Here is a 25,850-nt window from a genome sequence, read left to right as displayed (position 1 = left end):
TTACCAGAATGGCCGCTCGACGTGCCCACGAACGTCACCTGAACCTCACTAAGATGGCAGCTGAGCTGTGTATCTGTTTGTAATTTGTCGGTAATTAAATAAATCTTGGGCATTATGGACAAGAAAAAGAAAGCGTTCGATGTGACGGCAGCGTCGGTGAGTCTTGGAGATTGTAGAAAATGTTGCTGCTGAATTTAAATCTTGTCAGCAGGCCCACGTCCGTCCCCGGGCTTTCCTGGCTACTCTGCTTGGTATCTTCATCTATCACTGTGTATTCGCGCTGCAGAGGGGTTGGTGAAAGTTGGAGCACTCCTGGTGTCTTTTACAAGTTTCTATGGCTTTTTTAATTCCCTATATTATCGAAATGTTTCATAAACTTGTGCAAAACTCTGTTGCGCGTATATCTAACTCGTACCAAGTCCCATTCACCTGTCACCCTTGTGCACACTGACCTACACTGGCTCTCAGTTAAGCAATGCCTTGATTGTTTTCAAATCCCTCCATGGACTCGCCCCTTCCTTTCTGTAATCTCCTACAACCCTCTGGGATGCCTGCGCTCCTCCAACTCTGGCCTCTCGAGCATCCCCGACCTCTCCACCCCACCATTGGCGGCCTTGCCTCCAGCTATCTGGGCCCCAAGCTTGGGTATTTCCTCCCTAAACCTCTCCACCTCTGTCTTCTCCTTCAAGGCCCTCCTTAAAAGCTACCTCCACAGCCATACTTGTCACCTCACCTAATGACCCATATTTTGCAGACAGTGGCAAACGAACAGTACTTGCTGTACATTACGCTTAGCCAACAGCTTTATGGTGGGCTATTGTGTGGCAACTTAATAGAGCCATTTCAGTGCAGTACCATCTATAGAGGATCTGCGACCTGTGTGAATAGAGCAAGCAACTGCATGGTCTCTTCACCAATCAGATTGAAGGATTCTTACTGAGGCGCACAGAACCTAAACCAGGAAGTGCAAGTTAAAATATTTAAATCAGTGTAAAATTATGTACAGAAAGTAAAATAAAGAGAGGGAAAGGACGATTGAATTAACAGAGTGATGAGACAGAAAAAGTTTTTTTTAAAGTATTTTTAAAATCTCCCAACAATAATTAATATCTGAAGGAATGAGACTCCACAGTTGAGTCAAAAGAAATTTTCAGTGTCAGTAAAGTTGTTTGATAGGAACAGCTATTCCTTCTCGATCTGTCTACAGCCTTTGATGACGGTTGACCACACCATCCTTCTCAAATGCCTCTCAAACTGTCATCCAGCTTGGTGGGATTCTTCTCGCCTAGTGCCCAGCATCTAATTGTAGACGGTGTATTGCCCACTCTTACAGCATTACCTCTAGTGTCCCCCAAAGGATCTATCTTTGGCTCCTTCCTGTTTCTCATCTACATGCTGCTCCTCGGCAACATCATTCAAAAATGCAGTATCAGTTTTTACATGTATGCTGATGACACCCAGCCCTACCTCACCACCCTTTTTTTTTAAAACACCTCCACAATCTTTCATTTTGCTTCACTGACATCCAATACTGGATGAACAGAAATTTTCTCCAGTTAAATATTGGGAAGACCGAAGCTATTGTTTTCAATCCTAGCCACTGACTCCATCCCTTTCTTGGCTCTGTCTGAGGTCGAACCATACTGTTTGCAACATTGGTGTCATATTTGACTCCAAGATGAGCTTCCGACTGCATATCCACGCCATCACTAAGATCATCTGTTTCCACCTCCGTAACATCACTCCCCTGTGTTCCTGCCTCAGCTTATCAAATGCTGAAATTATCATCCATGCCTTTATTACTTATAGACTTGATTATTCCAATGCGCTCCTGACCAATGTTTTACCCTTCATAAACTTGAGATCGCGCAAAATTCTGCTGCCCATATCCTAACTCAAACTAAGTTCTGTTCACCTATCGCCCCTGTGCTCGCTGACCTACATTGACTCCCGGTTAAACAATGTGTTGATTAAAAAATTCTCATCCTTGTTTTCAAACCTCTCATGGCCTTGCCTCTCCCTATCTCTGTTGTCTCCTCCAGCCCCACAAGCTTCCAACATATCTGTGCTACTCTAATTCTGGCCTCTTGAGCGTCCCTGATTTTAATTGTTCCACCATTGGTGGCCGTGTCTTCAACTGCCAAGCTCGTAAGCTCTGGAATTCCCTCCCTATACCTCTCCACCTCGCTTTCCTCCTTTAAGAGACACCTTAAGACTCTTTGACCAATCTTTTATCTAATATCTCCTCATGTGGCTTGGTGTTAAATTTTGCTTTATAACGCTCCTGTGAAGCTCCTTTGAATGTTTTATTATGTTAAGGGTGCTATATAAATACAAGTTGTTGTAGTAATTAAGACTTATGACATTGGTAAAAATTCATTTACACTTGAATAAACAAGCTGTAAATTTTGTTGGGTATCTAGTGAGTAAGTAGCACAACTTCACCCCTTTCATGTGTTTTAATGCCAAATCTATCAGCGAGGTACCAGTGTGGTGAAGCTTGTGGAGGAGTAGCTTCCTGATTTCTCGATTAGGGTTTGAACTCACAGCCTTTTAACTCATGGAGGAAAAGTGCTACAACTGATCCAGATGTGACACGAAGTCAGTGTAATGCTTTTCCTGATTGTTATCCAGGTAACTCTGCTGGAAAATGCACATATATGACTGTGTGAGTACAAGCTTAGGCTTAGTTATGACACCTCTCTCAGTTGAGTAGGTTACAGTTGGTTATTTTGACTTGCCCACAAAGAACAGCCGCTATGGCAAAGTACTAAATGGGGTGGCAGCACCCAGCATTGATCAATACTTGGGTAAAGGGAAAAATGAAAGGAATTGGGAGTGAAAAAATGTGGATGCTTTTTTGTAAAGTGAATAACTTTTCCATTTGCCTTTCCCACATCAGCCAACCTTATGGTGTCTCTGAACAAGATTGTCAATTTAATAGCATATAGCACTTTTCTCCTGATTGGCTAAGGCATGAAGCATTGTAAACCTCCTCGGCTACTGATGGTTACTTAAACTGTGAAGGCTGTTTTTCGTGATGAAAAATTACAATAGCTGTTTGATTTTTAAGTCATTTCCATGATCTATAAGTAACTATATAATGATATGTTTTCTACTGGTGGGCAGCTGTCACATTCAACTTGCATCATACTTGTAAAGTGTCCATCATACTTGAATTGCCACACTTGGAAAGTGTTTGCCACTTATCAGTGGAGCCAAAATTGTGATTGTCTGAAATAAATAAAGAAAGAACCCAGAACAGATGTGTGTTAACTGACCAACAAGTTTGAGTTTCAGTACACAGGTCACAAGGCTACCAGCAAACAACTGTTAAGCAGCAAAGAAAAGCAGTGAACAAAAGGGAGATATAACAAACCCTGCGAACTGTAGATCAGTCAGCTTAATTTAAGTGATTGGAAAGATACTGGAATCTATACTAAAAGAAGTGACAGAAGAGCATTTAGAGACAGGAAATATAAAATAGCATGGATTGCAAAAGGCTATGCCATGGTTAACTAACCTCGTAGAATTCTTTGAAGAGGTAATGGAAAGAGTAGACAAGAGTAACTCTGTAGATGTCATGTACTTAGATTTTCAAAAGGCCTTTGATAAGGTACCAGACGGTAAGCTCATGACAAAGGTTAGGGCATGTGGAGTCAGGGGACAAACAACTGAATAGACAGCAAATTGGCTAAAAAAACAGAAAGCAGAGAGTAGGGGTAAAGGGTAACCATTCAGATTGGAGGAAAGTAGGAAGTAGTGTTCCACAGGATCAGTGCTGGGACCATTATTATTCATAATTTGCAATAATGACTTGGACTTAGGAGTGAGCGACACAATATCAAAATTTGCAGATGGCACTAAACTGTGGATACAGCTAAAACTGAGGAAGAATGCAACATAATACAAGAAGACATTAGAAAACTTGTAGACTGTGCAAATAAAACTTTTAACGTAGATAAATGTGAGGTGATTCAGTTTGGTAGGAAAAATAGAAACATCACCTACACCTGAGAAAATAAACTTTTTTTTATTTGTTTCATGGGATGTGGGCATCGCTGGCAAGGCAAGCATATGTTGCCCATCCCTAATTTCCCTCGAGAGGGTGGTGGTGAGCTGCCGCCTTGAACTGCTGCAGTCCATCTGGTGTATGTACACCCACAGTGCTGTTAGGAAGGGAGTTCCAGGATTTTGATCCAGCAACAGTGAAGGAATGGTGATATAGTTCCAAGTCAGGATGGTGTGTGGCTTGGAGGGGAACTTGCAGGTGGTGGTGTTCCCACACGTCTGCTGTCCTTATCCTTTTAGGTGCTAGTGGTCGCGGGTTTGGAAGGTGCTGTCGAGGGAGGCTTGGTGAGTTGCTGCAGTGCATCTTGTAGATGGTGCACACTGCTGCCACTGTCTGTTAGTGGTGGAGGGAGTGAATGTTTAAGGTGGTGGATGGGGTGCTGATTAAACAGCCTGCTTTGTCCTGGATGGTGTTGAGCTTCCTGAGTGTTGGAGCTGTACTCGTCTAGGCAAGTGGAGAGTATTCCATCACACTCCTGACTTGTGCCTTCTAGATCGTTGACAGGCTTTGGGGAGTCAGGAGGTGAGTTACTCACCACAGAATTCCCTAGCTCTGACCTGCTCTTGTAGCCACAGTATTTATATGGCTCGTCCAGTTCAGTTTCTGGTCAGTGGTAAGCCCCCAGGATGTTGAAATTGGGGGATTCGGTGATAGTAATGCTATTGAATGTCAAAGGGAAATGGTTAGGATCTCTCTTGTTGGAGATGGTCATTGCTTGGCAATTGTGTGGTGTGAATGTTACTTGCTACTTGAATGGGGTAGAACAGCAAAGGGATCTCGAGATACTGGTAAATAAATTATTAAAAGCAGCATTGTAGGTCAATAAATCAATTAAAAATGCTAACAAAGCACTGGGATTTATTTTCAAGGGAATATATTTCAAAAGTAGTCAAGTTATGTTAAACTTATTTAGGACAATGTTCGTGCCGCACATAAAGTACTTTGCGCAGTTCTGATCTCCATAATATAAAAGGGACATAAAAGCACTGGAGAAAGTGCAAAAAAGATTTACGAGGATGGTACCAGAACTGAGAGATTGCAGCTGTCTGAGAAAGACAGAACAGGTTGGGGCTTTCTTCTTTAGAAAAAAGACTTAGAGGTGACCTGAGAGAGGTCTTTAAAATTATGAATGGGTTGGACAGGGTAGATTTGGAGAGAATGTTTCCATTTGTGGGAGAATCCAAAACTGGACGTCATAAATACAAGGTAGTTACTAATAAATCCAATAGGAAAATAAGGAGAAATTTCTTTACTCAGAGTGGTTAGAATGTGAAACTCACTGTCACAGGAAGTGGTTGAGGCAAATGTCTTGGATGCTTTCAAAAGGAAACTAGACGAGTACATGAGAGAAGAGGGAATAGAAAGATATGCTGAAAGGCTGAGATGCAGCATGTGGAATGGGAAGACCCTCTAAACACCAGCGCAGACTAGGTGGACCCAGTGACCTGTTTCTGTGCTGTATGTTCTATATAAGAAACATGTAGTAAGCATTAAGTTACTGTTGAAGAACTAGCAAATAGAATAAAATTAGCCATTCAAATTGCTGGAAAAATGGTCAGTTTCCTTCTAGTAGATATGTTGCTGCCAATGCTGTTGCACATAAAAAATAAATTAGCATCGTAAGTAAAAAAAAAAGTAATTCATAATGGAAAAATGTTATTAAAAGTAGCTGTAAAATTACCTTTACTATCGTAGAAACACATTCCAGCAACTTTTCTAGAAAGCCAGGCCTTCTCTCTCGAGTCTTTGGTTGGCTTTTGTTCCATTCCCAGAGATGAAGTTTAGCTGGAGTTTCCCTCCCGATCTTTTGGGAGCTTAAGGCTTTCCTGACCATCCTTTTTTCCATTGCATGCCTCTATGTATATGTCCTCTGTTTCTCTTCTGGGCTCTGTTGGTGCACAAACATCGCTCCCCTTGGTGTTTTTTTTTGCATCATCTGTTGAAACACTGCTGCTCTGGATCGACTACATTTTTTTCCCTTGCACCCAGCGTATCCTCACCTCCTGCTCCACATGACTGCTGTTTGGTTCCCAGCTGCTTCCTCAAGGAAGAAAGAATTTTCATTTCTATAGCACCTTTCCCAACCTCATGGTGTTGCAAAGCACTTTACAGGCAATTAAGTACTTTTTGAAGTGTAGTCACCATTGTAATGTAGAAAACACAGCAGTCAATTTGCACAGTTCAAGCTGTCACAAACACCAGTGAGTTAATGACAAGTTAATGGGTTTCTTTTAGCGATGTTGGAAGGGAGTCGCATAGCAGCTCCACAAGATTTGCAGGGCAGCAGTGGTGGGCAGCTGAGAGTATGTGAGTAACCACCCTACTTATACAGGAGCAATATGAGAGCTCATACAGACCAGTTTTAGAGCAGTTCACAGGAGCAGGTCACCGGTCACCTCCTTGATGTTTCATTCAGAGTGGGCAGTCTACTGTCTTACTGGTTTGAATCTTCTGCTGTCTAATGCCAGAAGACAATAAATAACCTGCATTTAGGAAGTGTTAATACTGATAATTAGTCTTGAGCAAAACCTTATTATTCCAAGCAAAGTGAATGAAAGTAAGGAAGGGGACACATTTGTGCAGCACCTTTTATAGCCTCAGGATATCCCAAAGCTCTTCGAAGCCAGTGAATTGCTTTTGAAATGCTGTCGCTCTTGTTGTAGGCAAGCATGTATCCAATTTGTACACAGCAAGATCGCACATACAGCAAGGATATAAATGGTTGAGGGAGGAATGTTAGCCAGGACATAAGGTATTTTTCCTGCTCTTCTTTGAATAGTGCCAGTGAATCTTTTGCATTCACCTGAACAAGTCTCAGTTTAACTTGTCATCCAAAACATGGTGCCTCCGATAGTGCAGCTGGATTATGTGTTGCAACCCTGGTGTGGGGCATAAACTCACAACCTTCTGACGTAGAGGCAGGAGTGCTTCCACTTAGCCATAGGAACAAGAGTAGGCCGTTCAGCCCCTAGAGCCTGTTCTGCCATTCAGTTCGATCATGGCTGATCTTGATGTTTTAGTTTTAGAGATACAGCACTGAAACAGGCCCTTCGGCCCCACCGAGTCTGTGCCGACCATCAACCACCCATTTCATCCTAATCCTACACTAATCCCATATTCCTACCATATCCCCACCTGTCCCTATATTCCCCTACCACATACCTATACTAGGGGCAATTTATAATGGCCAATTTACCTATCAACCTGCAAGTCTTTTGGCTTGTGGGAGGAAACCGGAGTACCCGGAGAAAACCCCCTCAGACACTGGGAGAACTTGCAAACTCCACACAGGCAGTACCCAGAATTGAACCCGGGTTGCTGGAGCTGTGAGGCTGCGGTGCTAACCACTGCGCCACTGTGAGGTTTCATTCAGAGCACCAGGTGGCATTCATACCTAACGTTTGGTATGCCTCCTTAAACACTTACTTTGGGCATTGCCGTTCAGTTTTTCATTTTACCCTAATTCATCTAACAGAAAAAGGAAAAGTTACAGTGTATTTATTATTAATATATACAATTCTGGGGAGAAAGTCTGTAATGTTTGCTTTAAATATCTCAATGCTTTAGTTTCTCCAAAAAGAAACCTGTGTTTATAATAATTTGCCCATTATATTGTATGATATCAAAATGTGAGGTCTGCTGGTGTTAATCAAAAATTGCCTTTGAGAGCAGTGCAAAACCCTTCTGTTGCCTCATGTATTCTGCACTGAGTAGAAATTGTTGGATTTTTAATTTGTTAAATGTTCCAACAATCCCATCTTGTGTTTTATTGTTAAAAAATAATAATTCTGTGTTGTAGTTGGTGGATCTGAAGGCAGAACTTTATCGGAAACAGGAGGAGTTCAAGCATGATAAACTTCTGAAAGAAGCAGGGGCTCCATTTAAAGCCAAGCCAGTCAATAAGGTAAGAGAGCTATGACCGCCACTACTGCTGTTTTTCATCAGGCTTGTTGAGGTCCTGTTATTAATGGTAACTAACCTGAACATTGCTGTCACTTAGCAGCAAAGTATTAATGATGGATGTGTACATTTTTTATTCTTATGTTCAGCTGAACTAGGGAATTCAACATTTTCTCCTTTCAGTTGTACTTGGAGAGGACATAGTAGCTGATTGAGAATATCACACAAGAGGGATATTGGCACGTTGAGGTGCATTGGCCTAAGTGCAAATTTTGTTTTCCTTACTCTATTTATTCCTGTGTTCTAAAGGAGCCGAGTGTTCACACTGCAAAATATGGTTCTTAAGGGTAGATGTGCCTCATGGTGACCTTAAATTCTTTTGTAAAAATGACACATGCTGCACGTTGGGATTCTTAGCTAGATTTAGTTTAGTTTTTTTATTGCCACTTTTCTTACTGTGTAGCAAGCACCTTCCCTCTCACCCAGCAGACCAGCGAGGGACTTGATCCCAGGTTTGTGTCCATCTCATTCTATGGCTGAATGTATGGGAATATTCTTCCTTCAGTTTCAGCTTGTAACTGACTCCTGAATAACCATTGTTCCATACCAAAATCATTTGAGATTGGAGCTGAGGCACATTGTTGGTGCAGACTAGAGGATCTTTATTCTGCATCTAGCCATTGCTGTACCTAACCCAGGAATGTTTGATAATGGCAATCTGATAGCAATGGAAAATATTCTAGTCTCTCACACTAACACCCCTCACCTTGATGAGCAAAAATAAACCTCTAGAAAATAAGTAATCAGTACTATGTACTTGCTCTGACACTAAGGTTGCCTTTTTTTATTCTTTCATGGGAGGTAAGCGTCGCTGGCAAGGCCAACTTTTGCCCATCCCTAATTGCCCCGGAGAAGGTGGTGATGAGCCGTCTTCTTGAACTGCTGCAGTCCCTCTTAGTGTAAATACACACACAGTGCTGTTAGGAAGGGAGTTCCAGGTTTTTGACCCAGCGATATATTTCCAGATCAGGATGGTGTGTTACTTGGAGAACTTGCGGATGGTGGTGTTCCTATGCGTCTGCTGCCCTTGTCCTTCGAGGTGGTAGAGGTCACAGGTTTGGAAGATGCTGTCGAACAAGGCTTGGCACCTTGTATATGGTACACACTGATGCCACAGTGCGCCTGTGTTGGAAGGAGTGAATGTTTAAAGTGGTGGATGGGGTGCAGATCATGTGGGTTGCTTTGCCTTGGATGGTGTCGAGCTTCTTGAGTGTTGTTGGAGCTGCACTCATCCAGGCAAGTGAATCCATAATTTAACAGTCATTACATTACAACATATTCTATACTCTTGAGATGCAGAGAAATGTTAAACTTATGATATGTGAATTTAACAGAAGCCAAATATCTGGATCAAGCAAAACGCAGGTGTTTCTGATCGGGCTGAGAAGGATGTAGAAGAAAGTATTGAGGAACAGCAGACTCTCGATAAATCAAAGTAAGAGTTTTAACTGGAATTTATCTTCACTGTGAATCAAAGTCCCAGTTATATTGTCATTTAACTGTTCAGTGACACCGTACTTGAAGTGTCATATTCCATTCCAGTCACCTACTAAAATACACTGATATTGAAAGGGGAGGATTGTTAAGATTTTCTGACTGAAGCAGAGAACACGTGCTGAGCCACTGCAATTTACCATGAAATGATCAGGCACATGATCATCCTTGGGATCTGCCCTCCTTTCAGGGGAGATGCGAAGCAGCAGAGCACTGGGAGGGTGGATCTAGCAGCAGAGGAGAATATCATAAATAATGTAATTGAACTGGGTAATGGCAAAGGCACAAAATTATCCATCAATATTGTTATAGACCCTCTCTACAATGTGAGCAGGCAACGATGTGATGTAAAAACCATTGCCTCTCAGTCCTTCCTTCCTCTTTAACCGTTTAAAAATTGAGCTTAATGTCATCTATTGCCACTGCCAAGTCTACCTTGTTTTCTCTCACTCTTTTCACCTCAGTGGTGTCCTGCATTCTAGGTCTTGGTTCTTCATTTTGGTCCCTCAATTTAAAAGAACCAATTAAAAGAAAGACTTGCATTTATATAGCACCTTTCATGACCTCAAGACATCCCAATTAAATACATACTTTTTGAAAAGTAGTCGCTGTTGTAATATAGGAAACGTGACAGCCAATTTGTGCACAGCAAGATCCCACAAACAGCAATGGGATATTGACCAGATAATCTGTATTTTTACGATTGGTTGTGGGATAAATATTAGCCACAATACTGGAGAGAACTCTGATGCTCTTCGAAATAGTGCCACGGGATCTTTTACTTCCATCTGAGAGGGCAGATGGAGTCTTGATTTAAAGTCTCATCTGAAAGTACAGCACTCCCTCAGTCCTACACTGCGACTGTCAGCCTAGATTATGTGCTCAAGTCTCTAGAGTGGGGCTCTTCAAATAAGGGATTTCAGTTCAAAAGAACTGCCTGTGGTAGAATGTTTGTGCTATGTTGTAAAAGACCACGCTTACGCCTTGTGTTAACTGTGGGCAAAATTAATTTGTGCTTTCTTTAGGCAGAGGCTGGAGGAAAAAGCAAAACTTTATGAGCAGATGACAAAAGGAGACTTGCCAGGTAATCTGGATTGTGGCTTATAAATTTTGTTCAAATATTTCCATTTAACTCTGGATTTTAAAAAAGCAGCTTTAGTTGTGGGATTTATGTGAAATGTGTGATATTGGTTTGGGAGGTCTCACACTTAAGTTCATCTGGGACCATTTGATGCTAATAGTAAGAGCCTGAAATTGAAAGTGTTCTCTTCCCAGTACCGTCCCTTATTTTGGTGACTGCAAACACTTGAATACTGCTCCCTTATCTAGGGGCACTTGTCTGATAACCAATCCCTCTCATCTCTAACTTCCAGCCTCCATCTACAGCAGAATGGCTTTTGATGTCAGTTAGATTATTGATCATTCTGGCTGTCTGCCTGTATTAACTGAGTTCTCACTGTGCTGGCTTTTCTCATCAACTGGAGCTGTTTGGAGTAGTACATGCCTATGTTGCATGTACTTTTTCTTCCCCCATTTTCTTTGTTTACACATTCTGCAGTTCTCCCTCTGCCAGTTCCATGGGCAGCAGTTTGTTGATATGTTCCCACTGTTTCTGAGTGGCATTCCAGACAGTCCTCTAGTGGATGTGAACAAGACTGCTTCATCCTGTCTTTCTTAGGGGAAGGACTTTGTTCCCAAGAAGAAGCACTCAAGATTTACAACAACAACTTGCATTTATATACCGCCTTTAACAAAGTAAAAGGTCCTAAGGCTCTTCACAGGAGAGTTATCAAATGAGCCACATAGGGAAGTATAAGGACAGGTGAAGAGGTTTAGAGAGGGAATTTGAGCTTGGGGCGTAGGCAGCTGAAGGCATGGCCACAAACGGTAGAGCAGTGAAAATCTCATACACAAGAGGCTAAAATTAGAGCGATGTAGAGGTTGATCTCTTAATTTGCAACTAATGTGCTCTTAATAGAATTTATGGGGTAAATAGAGAGAAACTATTTCCTCTGGTGTGGGAGTCCAGAACAATTGGACATGACCTTAAAATTAGAGCTAGGCGATTTGGGAGTGATGTCAGGACATGCTTCTTCACACAAAGGATAGTGGCAATTTGGGACTCTCTGTTAATACTCCAGAAAGCCAGTTCATGAAGGGTCGAACTGGAGCCAATCTTTATACACTTGTATAACTCTGTAAATAAATGGTTATAATTACAAGAATACACCTCCAAACTCAGCAACCATAGTTTCAGTCTGCATCTATTTTTAGTGGGCTCAAGTGAATCCCCAGTTGATGCCCACCGCCTGCATACAATTAATCACATTTAATATACAATTAATACTTTCCAAAAAGCTGTTGAGGTTAGGTAATTAAAAATTTCAGAACTGAAATCGATAGATTTTTAACATAAGGTCATCGACCTGAAATGTTAACTTTTTTTCTTTCGCCACAGATTTTCCAGACCTGCTGAGTATTTGGAGCATTTTCTGTTTTTATTTCAGATTTCCGACATCTGCAGTATTTTGCTTTTGATAGATTTTTGGTAGGCAAGAGTATTAAGGGTTCCGAAACCACGGCAGGTAAATGTAGTTAAGATACAGATCACTGATAATCTAATTGATTAGTGAAACAGCCTCAAGGGGCTGAATGGCCTACTTATTTTCCTAGAAACTCAATATAGTGTTGCAGGTCAATGCATTCTGCATCTGGGACCTCCACTCTGGGCAGATTTGAAGAAAGATGGAACCCCCTAAGAATTAGATTTTTTAAAAAGAAATTGCTATTTAGAAAGAAAACGTTTAAGCAAGCAAACCAAATGGAGCTGGCTTTATTTTGGCCAGAGCAGATTGTTCCGAAAGCATCATTTGAAATAAAACAGAAAATGTTAGAATACACGTTTGAGTGAATATCTGAAGAAAAAAGACAGTAATTTGGGTTTTGATGAAAGGTGAACATTTTGGTTGTGACCCATCGTTTCAGTTTGTGTGTGCAGCTGGAGCTGATTTGCATTTCAACATTTTCAGTTTTTATCTCGTTACCAATAAATGCAGTTTTTTAAAATTTATCTCTGCCTTTGCATCTCTTCCACCTTCAATTCAAAATCCACTATCCTGTGCCAGATGAAGAAACAGAAAGCATGTACTTGGTAGATTTCACACAGAAGATTTTTGACAAGCAGAAGGAATTGCAGGCTCTACGTGACAGCGAGGCAGCAAAGAAGGCAGTGGAGAGTGAAAAAGATGAGGATGCAGTGCCTGAGTCTGAAATTGCATCACTGCAGAACCCTGATGAGGAATGGTGAGAATCTAGAACGTGGGGATAAATCTATAGTGTCCTAGAATTTTTAATTTGCAAATATTGATGCTGCAAGAAACAGTCAGTCACTGGCACTGTTAAATTTATTATAATGCAATGATAGTCTTCATTCAACTATATTTCATGGCCATTTGTATTCTCATTTTGTTAGGATTATAATGCTCCAAGCAAGAGATGCTGGAAGTGTGTATGTGCAGAGAGCTCACAGGCTATGAATCCCCTAATAGCCTCACATGTTCTGTTTAGATTTACATGTTACCAATGGGCACTCCAGTGAGGTACTGGAGTGCTAACAATACCTGTTGTAATGTACCCTAGTGTGTGTAGCGACCTTCAGGAGAGGACTTCAAGGTTCCTTTTAATTCTTGGGTTCAAATGACACCCATTTAGAAACTTTGCTTTTATGCTTTATGTTATCATTTTAAGGCCTTGCTTAAATTATATTCTTGCCTTCCCCTGCCAGACAACCAGGAGTTCTATAATATGGTTATCAATTAGGTATATTTTTCCAGTTTAGTATTTAGCTTAAAGTGTACACATAATGGCTGGCACAAAAGTAAAGTCACTATCTTGGTTAAGGGATGATTAAATAGTAATTTGAACTAAGGGCTGTGCTTTTCTGTGTGCTTCCCTCCCTCCCTCAGGGTTGACTATGTGGATTCTTTAGGCCGATCCAGAAGATGCATGAAGAAAGATTTGTCAGGACTACTCGCTATGGATAAAGATCTAAAAGGATCAAGGTAACTATGAATAAATAAAAACAGAAAATGCTAGTTTTTATTCTGTTTTTATTTGAGTTCCAGCATCCACAGTATTTTGCTTTTGTAACTATGAGTAATGTCCCTTTAGGAGCAATGAGCTATAGGGACAGAGGCAGTACAGGTGCCTCATGGGAAATCAAATTGGGTATGGGTGCGCGTCTTGTAGGAACAAGCGGTTAGTTTATTATCCAGAGTATAAGTAAACTTCTTTCATTTTACTTTTTAAGCAAATGTTCATGCTTGTGCAATCAGTATGGTATTGGATAATTGGAATACTGTTCCACTTTCAGTACCCATTATTACATGTATTGAGTATTCCCAGATCTACAACAAAGTTTTCTGTATGATACCTCAGCAGTGTCCCAATTGTTGCAGTATTGATGGCGTGCTGCATTTGTACAAAATGTTAAACCAGCAATTCTGTCTGCTTCCTCCAGTGGGCGGTAAAGATTCCACGATGTTACTTGAGGAGCAGGGAGTCCTCCTGCTATCCTGGTCAAAATTCCTCCCTGAATCAACACCACCAAAAACAGATTAACTAATCATTAAGCTGTCAGCTGTTTGTGGGATGCAGGATAGCTGACACACTTGCCTGCATAACAGTCCTTTTTCTTCAAAAATTATTCATTATTTTAAGCACTATGGACGGCTTTGACTTGATGGGGTGCTATATAGATTCAAGTTTTTTTTGTCTCATTAACCTGAAGTGCACTCCTTATTTGTACCCGCGTGGCATTTAAATTGCAGCCATCCAGTGACCATTTTAAATAAGACTGCCCATTTATTACTGACTTCTAGGCCATTTTGTGTGTGTATTTATGCTCACAAGCTACTGGGTTAAAACTGCTGTAGAATAATTTCACTGGGACCCTTCCAGCAGATAGAGGGGGAAGACTGTTATTCCATTAGTTTGGACTGGAACTTGAATGGGTGGGTTACAACAATGTTCTTTCACCTCCTAAGGGTTGCAACCCACCAGAACCCAGCCTTCTCCTGCATTTCTGTTTAGACTTGCTTTACTTGGCATATTAAAACTATATGAACACTCCAATATCCTAAATAAATTGTTGCCTTGAAGTGAAATTGTCACTTGTCTTTTCAAACTATTTATGTTTAACGGAAAACAAACCTCATCCAACAACAAAAACCCTACCTTCCAGAAGTTCATTCTGTTGTGGATATGATCCTTTCTGCAGCACAAAGTTAGTTTCGGGATTTGCACAAACTTTTTGTTATGGATTATTTCTGGCTTCCCCAGGAACTTGGCTAGTTTGAAAGCTCCTCTGCATCTGGCACACTAAACACCCGTCCTTCTCCCTGTCTTCTCTTGGTGCTGAAATTATGATTCATTTTATTGTTTCCTATTGTAGCTTATTCTGTCTCAGGAGCTTAAAGCTGCCGAAGTCTTTGTTACAATTCAGGTTACGTCCCAATACTCTTTACTAACGCTCAATACAAAATGAAGGCTTCATAGGCAAGCTCACACTCCTGTGTGCTGGAGTTTCATCCTTCAGGTGAAAAGTAAATTCCTATACCTTTGGGAACCCATTGGAAATGGCATAAGTTACCCACTGTACCACACTGAACTCTTTGATAGTTCAGACTAACACTATAAATTTGTGTTTATTATTTGAAACAAAATAGGTTAGCAAATTAAGATGACAATATAGTTCTTAATCCAATATGTTAAAACTTTTTTAAATATCAAAATAATAAAACCCTTTAAGCCTTTTGCATAAGCACACGCCTTTTGTACACAATCGTTCTGCCTTGTTGCAGTCTTGCCTTCTGAAGTGACTGAACTGAACTCGAAAGAAAACTAGGCCTGTGACTCAGATCTAACATATTAAATAGTTTCTAATGCCTCAAGAACAAAAAAGATTTGTCAATATTGGCGTCTTGCTGTGGAAGCAGTTGTGATGAATCAACCATTACAGATAACTGCTCTCTTTCTTCTACAATGGCCAGGTAACTAATGCTAGTTGTTTCTTTAGTAAAAGGAAGATACTGCAAATACTGGAAATCTTAAACAACAAGAAGATGCTGGAAAACACTCAGCAGGTCAGACAGCATCTGTGGAGAGAGAAACAGAGCTAACGTTTCATCCGGTCCTGAGGTTCGTTGACCTGAAACCTTAATTCTTGTTTCTCCTTCCACGGATGCTCCCTGACCTGCTGAGTGTTTCCCAATGTTATCTGTTTTTATTTTAATTGGTTGTCTCTATCACCTGTATGGATAGGGATGGAGAGCTGTATGAATTTTTTTTTAACTGGCTATGCTTCAGACAAAGCCTACTGGATTTTTATCATCTCTCAGCCAGGGAATTGCTAATACTTATACAAAATGTTACTTACACTTCAATGTTTATGATGTTTCCAAACAATACATGCATTCAGCCAGCAAGACAAAGTAAATCTCAAAGTACAGCCTCATGGCTAACATTTTAAACATTTTAGTGTCTTGGTCTTGTATAAAAATGCATTGTATAGAAAATCTTAGAATTTGAAACCAGGCAGGTTGCGTTCCGTCATACTCTTTACCTCCCTCAGGCTTTGCCGGTGATCTTCAAACCCAAATTTGGTATTGTATTATCACTGTCTGGATTTGGCTCACCTTCATTTCAACCTTGGTAATGAATAATGAAACAGAAAAGAATTTCTGGTGCTCCTGCTTGTTGGGAAGTGAATAATAGCAAATACTGTCCTCTGATGCTGTGACCAAAGGAGTTGATGTGGGTCTCTGCAATATGTCTTTGGTTTGAACTGTTCACAGGCAAGAAGTGGAAAAAAAGACATTGCTTTCCGAAGACATGAGAAGGGAGCTTCAGCGGCAGCAGTGGGAAAAAGAGGAAGAGGAGGCACTGAGCAGACCAATTGGACCAATGCACTATGAGGACATCCGGCAAAATGGTATCAATTTTACTGTATGGTGCATACTTTATAAGTTGTATTTAAAGTGTCCACAGTTGAATTACCAGGGTTAAATTGTCACTTGCAGGATCCTACGATTGAGTTTTTCTTTTCTTCCTCTCTCCATTTTCTTTCCTATTTTTTCCTTTTCTATGCTTTTGGTTCTTACTCATGATTCCAAGTGTACCAATTGTCTCCTGTACCTTGCCCAAAATGACCGTTCTTGGTGTGTGAACCTACACAGTGGTTTTTGGCAGGCTTTTCCACTGTGGACAGCATCACAGTTGAGCATCATCCTGTCCTCAGCCATTATCCACACACCTACACCTCCCTGCAGGCGCGGCTAGGCGGTAAATCATATTGAAAAACCTTTCAAAAGCTGGAATAGCAAAACTCCCATTGACCCAGGCACTAAATTCCAACATTGCTCGACTATTTTGCTTGATTCTTTTTCTAAATTGTTACTTATTTCGTTTCTGGCCGAAAAAACAGCCATGCCTTGCCCTCAATCTTTAGCAAGCTGGGAGCTGCACCCAGCCAGCCACCAGAATTTGTGAGAGATGGAGGGGAAATGGCGCCCCCTCCCCTCCACTGAAGGTAGTTGGGGTATAGTAACCAGATAGAGGTGGATCTGTAATGCTTTCATTTGATCCACTGGAGGAGCCTCTAGTGTGAAAGTTATTTTTAAAACTGTTCTCATAGTTAAAGCAGACTTGGTGCAAAAGTGTGTAGTGTACTGTTCACAGCTATAGTTTGCATCACCTTGGTTAGACTTGCCACCCTCTTGGCAGTCAGCTGCAAAGCAATGTCTTCAGAAACCTGGCAATGGGTTGCTGGCCCAATCTGTCAGCTGAAAAGTGAGATGGAAGAGCCCAAGTGTATGGGAAAAATAATCTTGAAAACGGCAGATAAAAGCTGTTCTGATAGATTGACCTTACTGTATTACAGAGGCTCGAGAGCTGGGTGTAGGTTATTTCGCCTTTGCTCGTGATGAAAGCACCAGGAAGAAGCAGATTGAGACCCTCGACATGCTGAGAGAACAAGTATGTACAAAATGTGTGAATGTATTGCATCCATTTGAAGTTAAATGGTTACGAGGGAGACGGTGGACTCTCCCAGTTGCTCAGCTGGCTAAGGCTTTGAGCAGCTGAACCATACAGACCAGGATCACTGGGTTTGTCAGGGACAGTGCATGTGGATCTGTGAAACGGCCGGTTGTGCGATAAGAGGCTTGTTGCAAAAATAAGGCATATAATATGGATGGGTATGTAGCCACGTGGCTAGAGGAATGGTTTGGGGATGGGGGCGACAAGTAGGCATAGCATAGTGGTATGTACAGGATGTGTTGAGTGGAATGCCCCATGGATCCATGCTACAATGCCTTGTTTTCCATTTATGTAAATGATTTGGATACAGACACAAGAGGAGTGATACTGAAATTTGGGGTGATACTAATTTGGGCAGACAGCAAACTGAAGATTATTGAGGAAGGACATAGACTAATGGCTGAGAAGGCAGTTCAGTGCAGCAGAATGTGAAAAAGTATATTTAGGGAAAAATTACATTTTGGGAACAAGAATACAGAAAGGAAGTGGATCCTAAGCAGTTTCTTAAGAATGGAAGAACTGAGATCTAGGCATGCAGGTACCTAGATCTTGGGTAGAAGTGTAGGTAGAAATGACCATAAAAAGGCAAATAGGAATCTGTGCTATTTATAATTTTATATATTTTATTGAATACAAAAACAAGGAAGAGATATGTTACGACCGAGGCGGGAGGACTGCACTGTTAATTCAGTCCCATTTCTCCACAGGTCGCAACATATATTTAAAAAATTTTTCCACTTACTGAAACAGTAAATCGCATACACTATTTTTCCCAGAATAGAACACACTAACCAGGTTTCTTTAATGAACAAAATTAACAGTTTATTAAAGAACAAATCTTAACTAGTAATGAAGTAAAACATAAACACACAGATTAAAACTTTTAAAAGCCGCAACATTAAATTTTAGAGTCCCCTTTTTTAACTTAGCATCTCACACACATATGTACTGGTTAACCGAAAAAATAAAAAGGGATTTTTTAAAAATTCAGAGCTCTGTTACAGACACGAGAAAACTTGGGCAGATTACTTGCTTGTTTTTTTTTTGAAGAAAACAGCAGATGAGATATGTTGTTCCAAAACTGGCATACAGTCTAGCTTCTGAGTACACATAGATAGGTCACTAGGATCTTTAGAACAGTTTTTTTTCTGGCGGCGTTGAAAATTAATTTTAGCAGGCTTACTTCAGAGACAGGAGAGGAGATGAATCGACACAGTGGACTTCACAGGACCCTTCAGAGATATGCTGGAAAACGAACTGAGTTGTGGTCTTTTTTCCTTTTTACACTTCAGCAGACTTGACTTTTTAGCTGCTCACTCCAGAAGGTAAAACGACACAGACAGTGACCCACAACCAAATAACGTGTCAGTTTTCTGCCCATCCCAGGTGCACTCTGCTACTACTGGGCTTGTCCAATCAAAGGGACACTTGTCACTTTTGTGCCCCTGTTACCAGGGTTTCTGTTCTATCTTTAACTTAAGTCATGTGACAACCCGTAACATTGTTGCCACCAGTTCTTTCAATGGCCCCTTGATGGTTCTCTTTTTTAAAAAAAAAACCTGATGCAACATTTATTCAGTTTAACTATGAATTCCTTTAAAAAATATTTTTAACAAAAAAAAAATCACTTTCATCACAACAGGCCTTGGTTCGGGTACATTTGGAGCACTGTGTGTACTTTTGGACACCCAATTATAAAAAAGATGTTAAAGCCATGGGAAGGGTAGAGTGAAAATTTATAATAATAATACCAGGAATGAAGGTCCTAGATTCAATTCCCAGTCTGTGCTGAGCTAACTGATAGTATTTGGTGCAGCATTTGGGATGCTACAAATAGCCTTCATGACCTTGGGTCTGGGAGGGGATATCCTAGCCTGGGTTTCCCCCCTTGATTTCTCTTAAGTGACGTGCAGTATAAAGTGAGCATATGTGGATGTCAGGTGAGGGTGGGACTAAGCTCAGCAGACATGGGTGAATAATCTGTGCACAGAAAGATCTGACTTGGTAAAGATTTTGTGGAACTGCATCATGCTTAGAGTGGAGTGCTGAACTAGAGTATCCAGAGGCCTGGACTAATGAGAATTCAAGTGAGTTCAAGTCCCACCATGGCGGTTTCAGAATTTGAATTCAGTTTTTTTAAAAAATAAAATCTGGAAATAATAAGTCAGCCTCAGTAAAAGTGACCATGAAGCTGTCATATTGTTGTAAAAGCCCAATTGCTTCACTAATATATTTTTAGGGAAGGAAACTTGCCATCCTTAGCTGATCTGGCTTATATGTGACTCCAGTCAAAATAAAGGGTGCAACTCTAAAGGGGGGTGCAGGAGCAGAGGAACATGTCTATGTGCATAAATCATTGAAGGTGGCAGGACAGGTTGAGAAAGCATACAGCATCCTAGGCTTCATTAGTAGGGGGCATAGAGTACAAAAACAAGGAAGTTATGTTAAATTGTATTAGAACAGTGGTTTGGCCTCAACTGCAGTATTACGTCCAGTTCTGGGTGCCATACTTTAGGAAAGATGTGAAGGCAGAAAAGATTCACGAGAATGGTTCCAGGGATGAGGAACTTCAGTTACGTGGATAGATTAGAGAAGTTGGGACTCTTTTCCCTTGGAGGAGAAGGTTGAGAGGAGATTTGATAGAAGTGTTTAAAATCATGAGGTGTCTGGACAGAGTAGATAGGGAAACAACTGTTCTCATTGGTGGAAAGATCGAGAACAAGAAGGCACAGATTTAAGGTAATTGGCAAAAGAAGCAATGACGACATAAAGAAAAACTTTTTCGTGCAGCAACTGGTTAGGATCTGGAATGCACTGCCAGAGTGTGTAGTAGAGACAGGTTCAATGGAGGCGTTCAAGAGGGAATTGGATTATTATCTGAAAAGGAAGAATTTGCAGGGTTACATGGAGAAGGCCAGGGAGTGGCACCAGGTGAATTGCTCTTTCGGAGAGCCAGCGCTGAGACGATGGGCCGAATGGCCTCCTTCTGTGCTGTAACAATTCTTTGATTCTGTGTTTCAGTCCCACATAGTTGATTTTTTTAACTGTGCTCTGAAGTGGCCTGGCAAGCCACTCAGATCTACAATGGATGGGAAATAAATGCTGGTGATGCCACATACCAAAAAGAATTTTTAAAATGCCGAGTTGCTGTCTGTGGTAGAGGAGTTGGGGGAAAAGAAATACATTTTTAAAAGGTGCAGGGCTCTGACCCAACCCTCTCCAGATGCTCAGACTTAAGACAGCCTCAACTGGGCACCTGAAGTAAAAACAGAAAGTGCTGGAAATACCCAGCGGGTCTGGCAGCATCTGTGGAGAGAGAAACAGAGTTAACGTTTCAGGTCGATGAACTTTCATCAGAACTGACAAAAGTTAGAAATGTGATGGGCTTTGAGCAAGTGAAAGGGAGGAGGTGTGAGAAGAACAAAAAGAAAGATGTATGATAAGTCAGAGGGCAGGAGAGGTTAAATGACAAAGACATCATGGAACAAAAAGCATTTACTATGGTAATAGCTGTTGTAAAAGGCAAAGCATTTGTCCAGAGAGAGTGGTAATAGCATAATAATGAACAGCTCTGTCGAAGGCAAAAACATGAAGAACAAGTTTAAGACGAGGTCATGGTCTGAAGTTGAACTCAATGTTGAGTCCAGAAGGCTGTAAAGTGCCTGATCAGAAGATGAGCTGCTGTTCCTCGAGCTTGCGTTGAGCTTCACTGGAACTCTGCAGCAGGCTGAGGACAGAAATTTGGGTGTGAGAGCAAGGTGGTGAATTAAAATGGCAAGCAACTGGAAGCTCGAGTCACAGTTGCGACCTGATCGGAGCTGTTCTACAAAGCAGTCATCCATTCTGCGTTTGGTCTCCCCAGTGTACTGGAGACCCCATTGTGAGCAGTGAATACAGTATACTAAATTGAAACAAGTACAAGTGAATCGCTGCTTCACCTGGAAAGAGTGTTTGGGGCCTTGGATGGTGAGAAGGTAAAAGGCAGGTGTTACAACGGGGTGCCTCTTTGGTGTCATACCAGGAGTTTCTTTGCTACTGTTGGAGCTCATCTGTGAATTCTGGAAAACCAAATGGTAGATATACAATTGAGTAATAATAATGGATTCTGGCCATGCAAAGGAATCAGCCAGCACACCAGCTGGAGGGTTTACATTCTGGTTAACTTGCTTTTCCTCAACTCCTAGTATAGCACAGGCAATTGCTGCTATTACTTAAATAAGAGTATTGGAGCTGGTGAGAAGTATTCTTGCTTTGGTCTTTTCCATCCGGGTGAAGATCTGCTATTTCAGGTCCTACCTTGCGAAACTTGAAGTCAACAATGAAGATTGACAGTTGCTGCTCCATGGAAAATCTCTTGTGCTGGTACTTGGGAACAGCCTTGATACCAGTGGGAAGCGAACAGGCTCCCAAACCAAGAGATCTATCTCAGTGTCACCTGAGTGCACAACAGTTCTGACCTGACTCTCTTTATTGCCGTTTGTAAATTCTAGTGAGAACCGCGGCAGCTGACCTTTGCTTTCTGTTGCAGACGATGGATCAGAGAACCAAACGAGAGAAACTGAAGGAGAAACGCAAAGCCATGTTGAATGCTAGATTGGCAAAGGTTCGTCAGAGGAAGATAAAGAAACTGAAAGGTGATGAGATTGAAGACACTGCAGAGCTGCCAGAGAAGACCAAAGAAGGTACGAGCAAATCTTTGTGTTTGGTGAGGGTCAAGAAATGGGACACATGGAAAAGCGCTAGAACAGAAGCTAGGATTTCCTCCTTTCCACCGTTGCCATTTTTTGTGGTGGTGTTTATACGAAACAATATGATGGTATACGATGGAGTGTTTGCTACAGCGATCCCTGCGAGAGTGGGAGAATGCCTGTTCCCTTTCAGTTCCTCAAGAGAAACTGGAAGGGTGGAGGCTGAGAATTTGTGAGTGAGCCACATTTCATTGGGCATTTCAAGGGCTGCATGGCAGATATTTGTATGACCAGTGGGCTGGTGAATGGTGCATGGGCTTGTGTGGGGGGGTGGGGGGGAACCAAATTATATTTTCATTTCAATGTGAAGGTAAATTATTTTATTTTAAAAAGAGCAGCTTAGAAACTGTAAAGAAGTTCCCTGAAGCCTGGTTTCATTCATCCAATGCTACAAAATTCCTATAGAAGATACTAGACTGGTGATGGACACTAGTTTAATGCCATTTTTATACAATGTGTTTCTCTGACCACATTATACACTGGCAATAAAATTGCAAATGTGTTTCTGATCATGTTCAAGCTGCCCTACTTACAAGGTTGTTTTGTTATTTAAACCTTTCAATTTTCTGATGGTTTCTTGCTCATGTACTAGCCCAGCCTTGGGGAATGGACTGGAATCCTTCAGGCCATGTCAATGATTCCATGAGAAGCTGTACAAAGGTGACTTTGTGACTGGCTTTTTACCCTTTTTCCTCTCTGCCTTTTCCTCACCAGTTTCCCCTGAGAGTTGTAAAAGAACTTTGTGGAGGAGGGGGCAGTTCCAAGTTCGGTAGCTCTGCAAGGGTGTCAAAGCTTCACAATGTTCTGGCCCACAGAATATATATTTTAAAGTATGGAGTGTGCTTTAAAATATCCATCCTAAGATGGGGGTTAGGTGCTGCATGGGTATGATGCACAGCACTAAGAATAAAATCACCACAGGCAAGGTTCTGTTCTTTACAATTCCTTTACAATAAAAGCCTGTGTTTCTGTGACTTCAATGTCAAAATCAAGTGTATGTAACAGGTATTAAGCCGATTATATGGGCTAGTGACGGAGGACAGTTGAGTGACTCAATCCTGCAAGAATGCAGCAAAATACTACTGGGTCTACTTTACGATTATGTGCAATAACCTATTAAAAAAAAAAAAATGAATTTGGCAGCTCTTGTTGTCTGCCCTTCTCCACCTCCTGCTGCCTGCATTCACTGACTACCTGCCACTTACATCCTTTTGTCAACTTGCTCGTAGCCAGTGCAGAATAGTAGTTGCAGAGGACTGGATGGTGCCCAGCCTGAGATACAAATCTATAGGGCAGAAGAAATCTCAAAGATTTTGAATTTTTCTCCAGTCCAAAGGCCTTTGCCAAGGAATTGATCTGGACTGCGATCGGAAATTGTGTTTTACTCATCCTGTCGCATTTGTGATTTTTTTTTCATGTGCAGATGAAGAGACTGAGGCATTGGTACCCACGTCAGAAGAACTGGATGTAATGCAGAATGAAGCTACCTGCCCAAGGAGTAAGGTGGAGGTCGTAACACAGGAACGGAAGGACACAAAGCCTGGTGTGCCATATATCCGCGAATGGGACAGAGGAAAAGGTAACTGAGGGAATTGTGTCCTTGGCTGTTTCAAGGCTGTTCTGTAAGCTCAGTTGGTACATGGATATATTGTGCTTATGCCGATTAATTGCAGTTAAAACAAATGGGGCAAAATTCATTGCTCAGTGGGCGGATGATCAGGCAAGTCTCAGGTTTGACCCCTGGTGTGTGATAAATTCAGTGACCTCAGCTCAGGTAATAGCGAGTACACATTTACCATTGCCATCAGGGTTTTAAAAAATGGATCAGATTTGGTATCTAATGACCCCATTCCAGTTTGAGTTCTACTTCTGTGGATTTTGGGAGAGGACAGTGGTCTTGAGGGACACTCGCCCTCAAATTAACCCCACATGCTCCCATGGTCACTGGAGAGCTGCTGCATTCCTTGGCACAGTGTAGAACAAAAGTCAGGTTCTTCCAGATTTATGGTTTGCTTCCGAAGTAAACCAAGAATCCTGTTCTATAACCTGGAAATTTATTGTACTGTTCATGTGACTCCCAGAAAATGTAGTTGCTTCAGCTTCAACCCTCACATTTAAAAGGTATCTGATGAAAGGGGGATTGAAGGTTGGAAAGATATTAACAGCATTATTGGTTTTATTTTTCAGAAGTAGGGAATTGAATTGGTGATTTTTTTGAAGTAGAGATCAAGATCTGAGGGTAGTGAGGAATAATTATACATTAATTTTCTGGTTTGGTATTTTATGGAATTGATAACTGGGTGCTTAGACATATGACAATCAGAATATTGACAAACATTTTGAGATCTAATGTTGCTTACCCACTGACATATTTTCTGTATCTATTGCTGCAGACTTGAGCAAAGTGCATGGTTCCCATTTACTTTGAGGAAGCAGGCACTGCACCATTTTAACTTTTAACTGACCATGCGTTTTAATCATTCCAGAGGTACTGTTTGGACAGTGGTCCAGGAACTGTCCAGATCCCAGGGACGAGAGGCCCTCCGAGTTCGCACCCCCTTCAGAGTATTACAATGATCCCAAGAGATTAAATAACTATGGAGGATGGAAGGGCCAGCCCAGATGTTCCTCCCAGCAGTGCACAAATGTGGAGAAGTCACAAGCCAAGTTGGAACATAATCAGTCAGCAAGAAGCAATTCCCTGGATGAGATGCTGTCTTATTACAAACATTCAACCTGAGCAGGGATGAGCTGCAGGGCAAGGCTATGTTAGAGATTGTTCTACCTTCATGCAGCTGTCACAGGTTGTAGGTCAGATTAAAACCTTTTCCACGCTATGTTCCAATTGCTTTTGTTGAAGTTGTCAGTCCTTGTTTCACATTTTTATTTTTAATTATGTCTTATCTCTATTGGAACATGTTTACTCCTCAGTTAACAGCAGGAACTTGTAACACCTTGAATGTAGAAAAACTTCTCGATCCTTCAGAGAGGAGGTGTGACCAAAAGTCTGGTCAAAGAGGTGGGTTTTAAGGAGGGTTTTTAGAGGGAATTCCAGGTGTTTGGAACCTAGAGGCTACATGTAATATGGCCTAGGTAGCATTAACCCATTCCTGCATGATGGATGGAAGTCCTTTCACAGAACATGATCTTGCTTTTATTAAAAGTGTGGAAGAAAAAAAGTTGCTTGAAAAGAGAATGGTTAGTGATGTCTTTGCATTGGTGGTGTTGTGGAAAAGTCCATCTGAAGCATTGCAGCCTTCCCCCCTCCACAGCCAATGGGTTCCATATCTTGGTTGCAGGGTGTTCTGGTAGGAATCTCGAGTTGGGCTATGTAACTGGACTGTGGAACATTACTTTTTCAAGAAATCAGTAGTGTTAAAAATGGCCCTGTCTGAAAACTTGCACAACTCTGAAACAAAGTTTTTCACAAGCTACCTATGCAGTCCCTAATTACACTTGTACCCTTCCTCCAACTCATT

General features: G+C 41.4%; 1 protein-coding gene across 1 annotated transcript; it reads left to right on the top strand.

Annotated features, from left to right (window-relative positions):
* On the top strand, positions 1 to 25,216 carry ccdc174 (coiled-coil domain containing 174). Its single transcript, XM_068051439.1, has 11 exons — positions 1 to 156; positions 7,872 to 7,976; positions 9,367 to 9,467; positions 10,552 to 10,610; positions 12,652 to 12,829; positions 13,492 to 13,587; positions 16,381 to 16,517; positions 17,466 to 17,560; positions 22,152 to 22,305; positions 23,795 to 23,950; positions 24,858 to 25,216. Exons 1-11 carry the CDS (start codon positions 115 to 117, stop codon positions 25,109 to 25,111), a joined length of 1,377 nt encoding a protein of 458 aa, XP_067907540.1. The 5' UTR covers positions 1 to 114; the 3' UTR covers positions 25,112 to 25,216.
* The last annotated feature ends 634 nt before the right edge of the window (positions 25,217 to 25,850 follow it).

Source organism: Heterodontus francisci, chromosome 19 (assembly GCF_036365525.1).
Source record: "Heterodontus francisci isolate sHetFra1 chromosome 19, sHetFra1.hap1, whole genome shotgun sequence".
Lineage (NCBI taxonomy): Eukaryota > Metazoa > Chordata > Chondrichthyes > Heterodontiformes > Heterodontidae > Heterodontus > Heterodontus francisci.
Note: the sequence above shows the minus strand (reverse complement) of the source record. Positions and strands in the feature narration are given on the sequence as shown.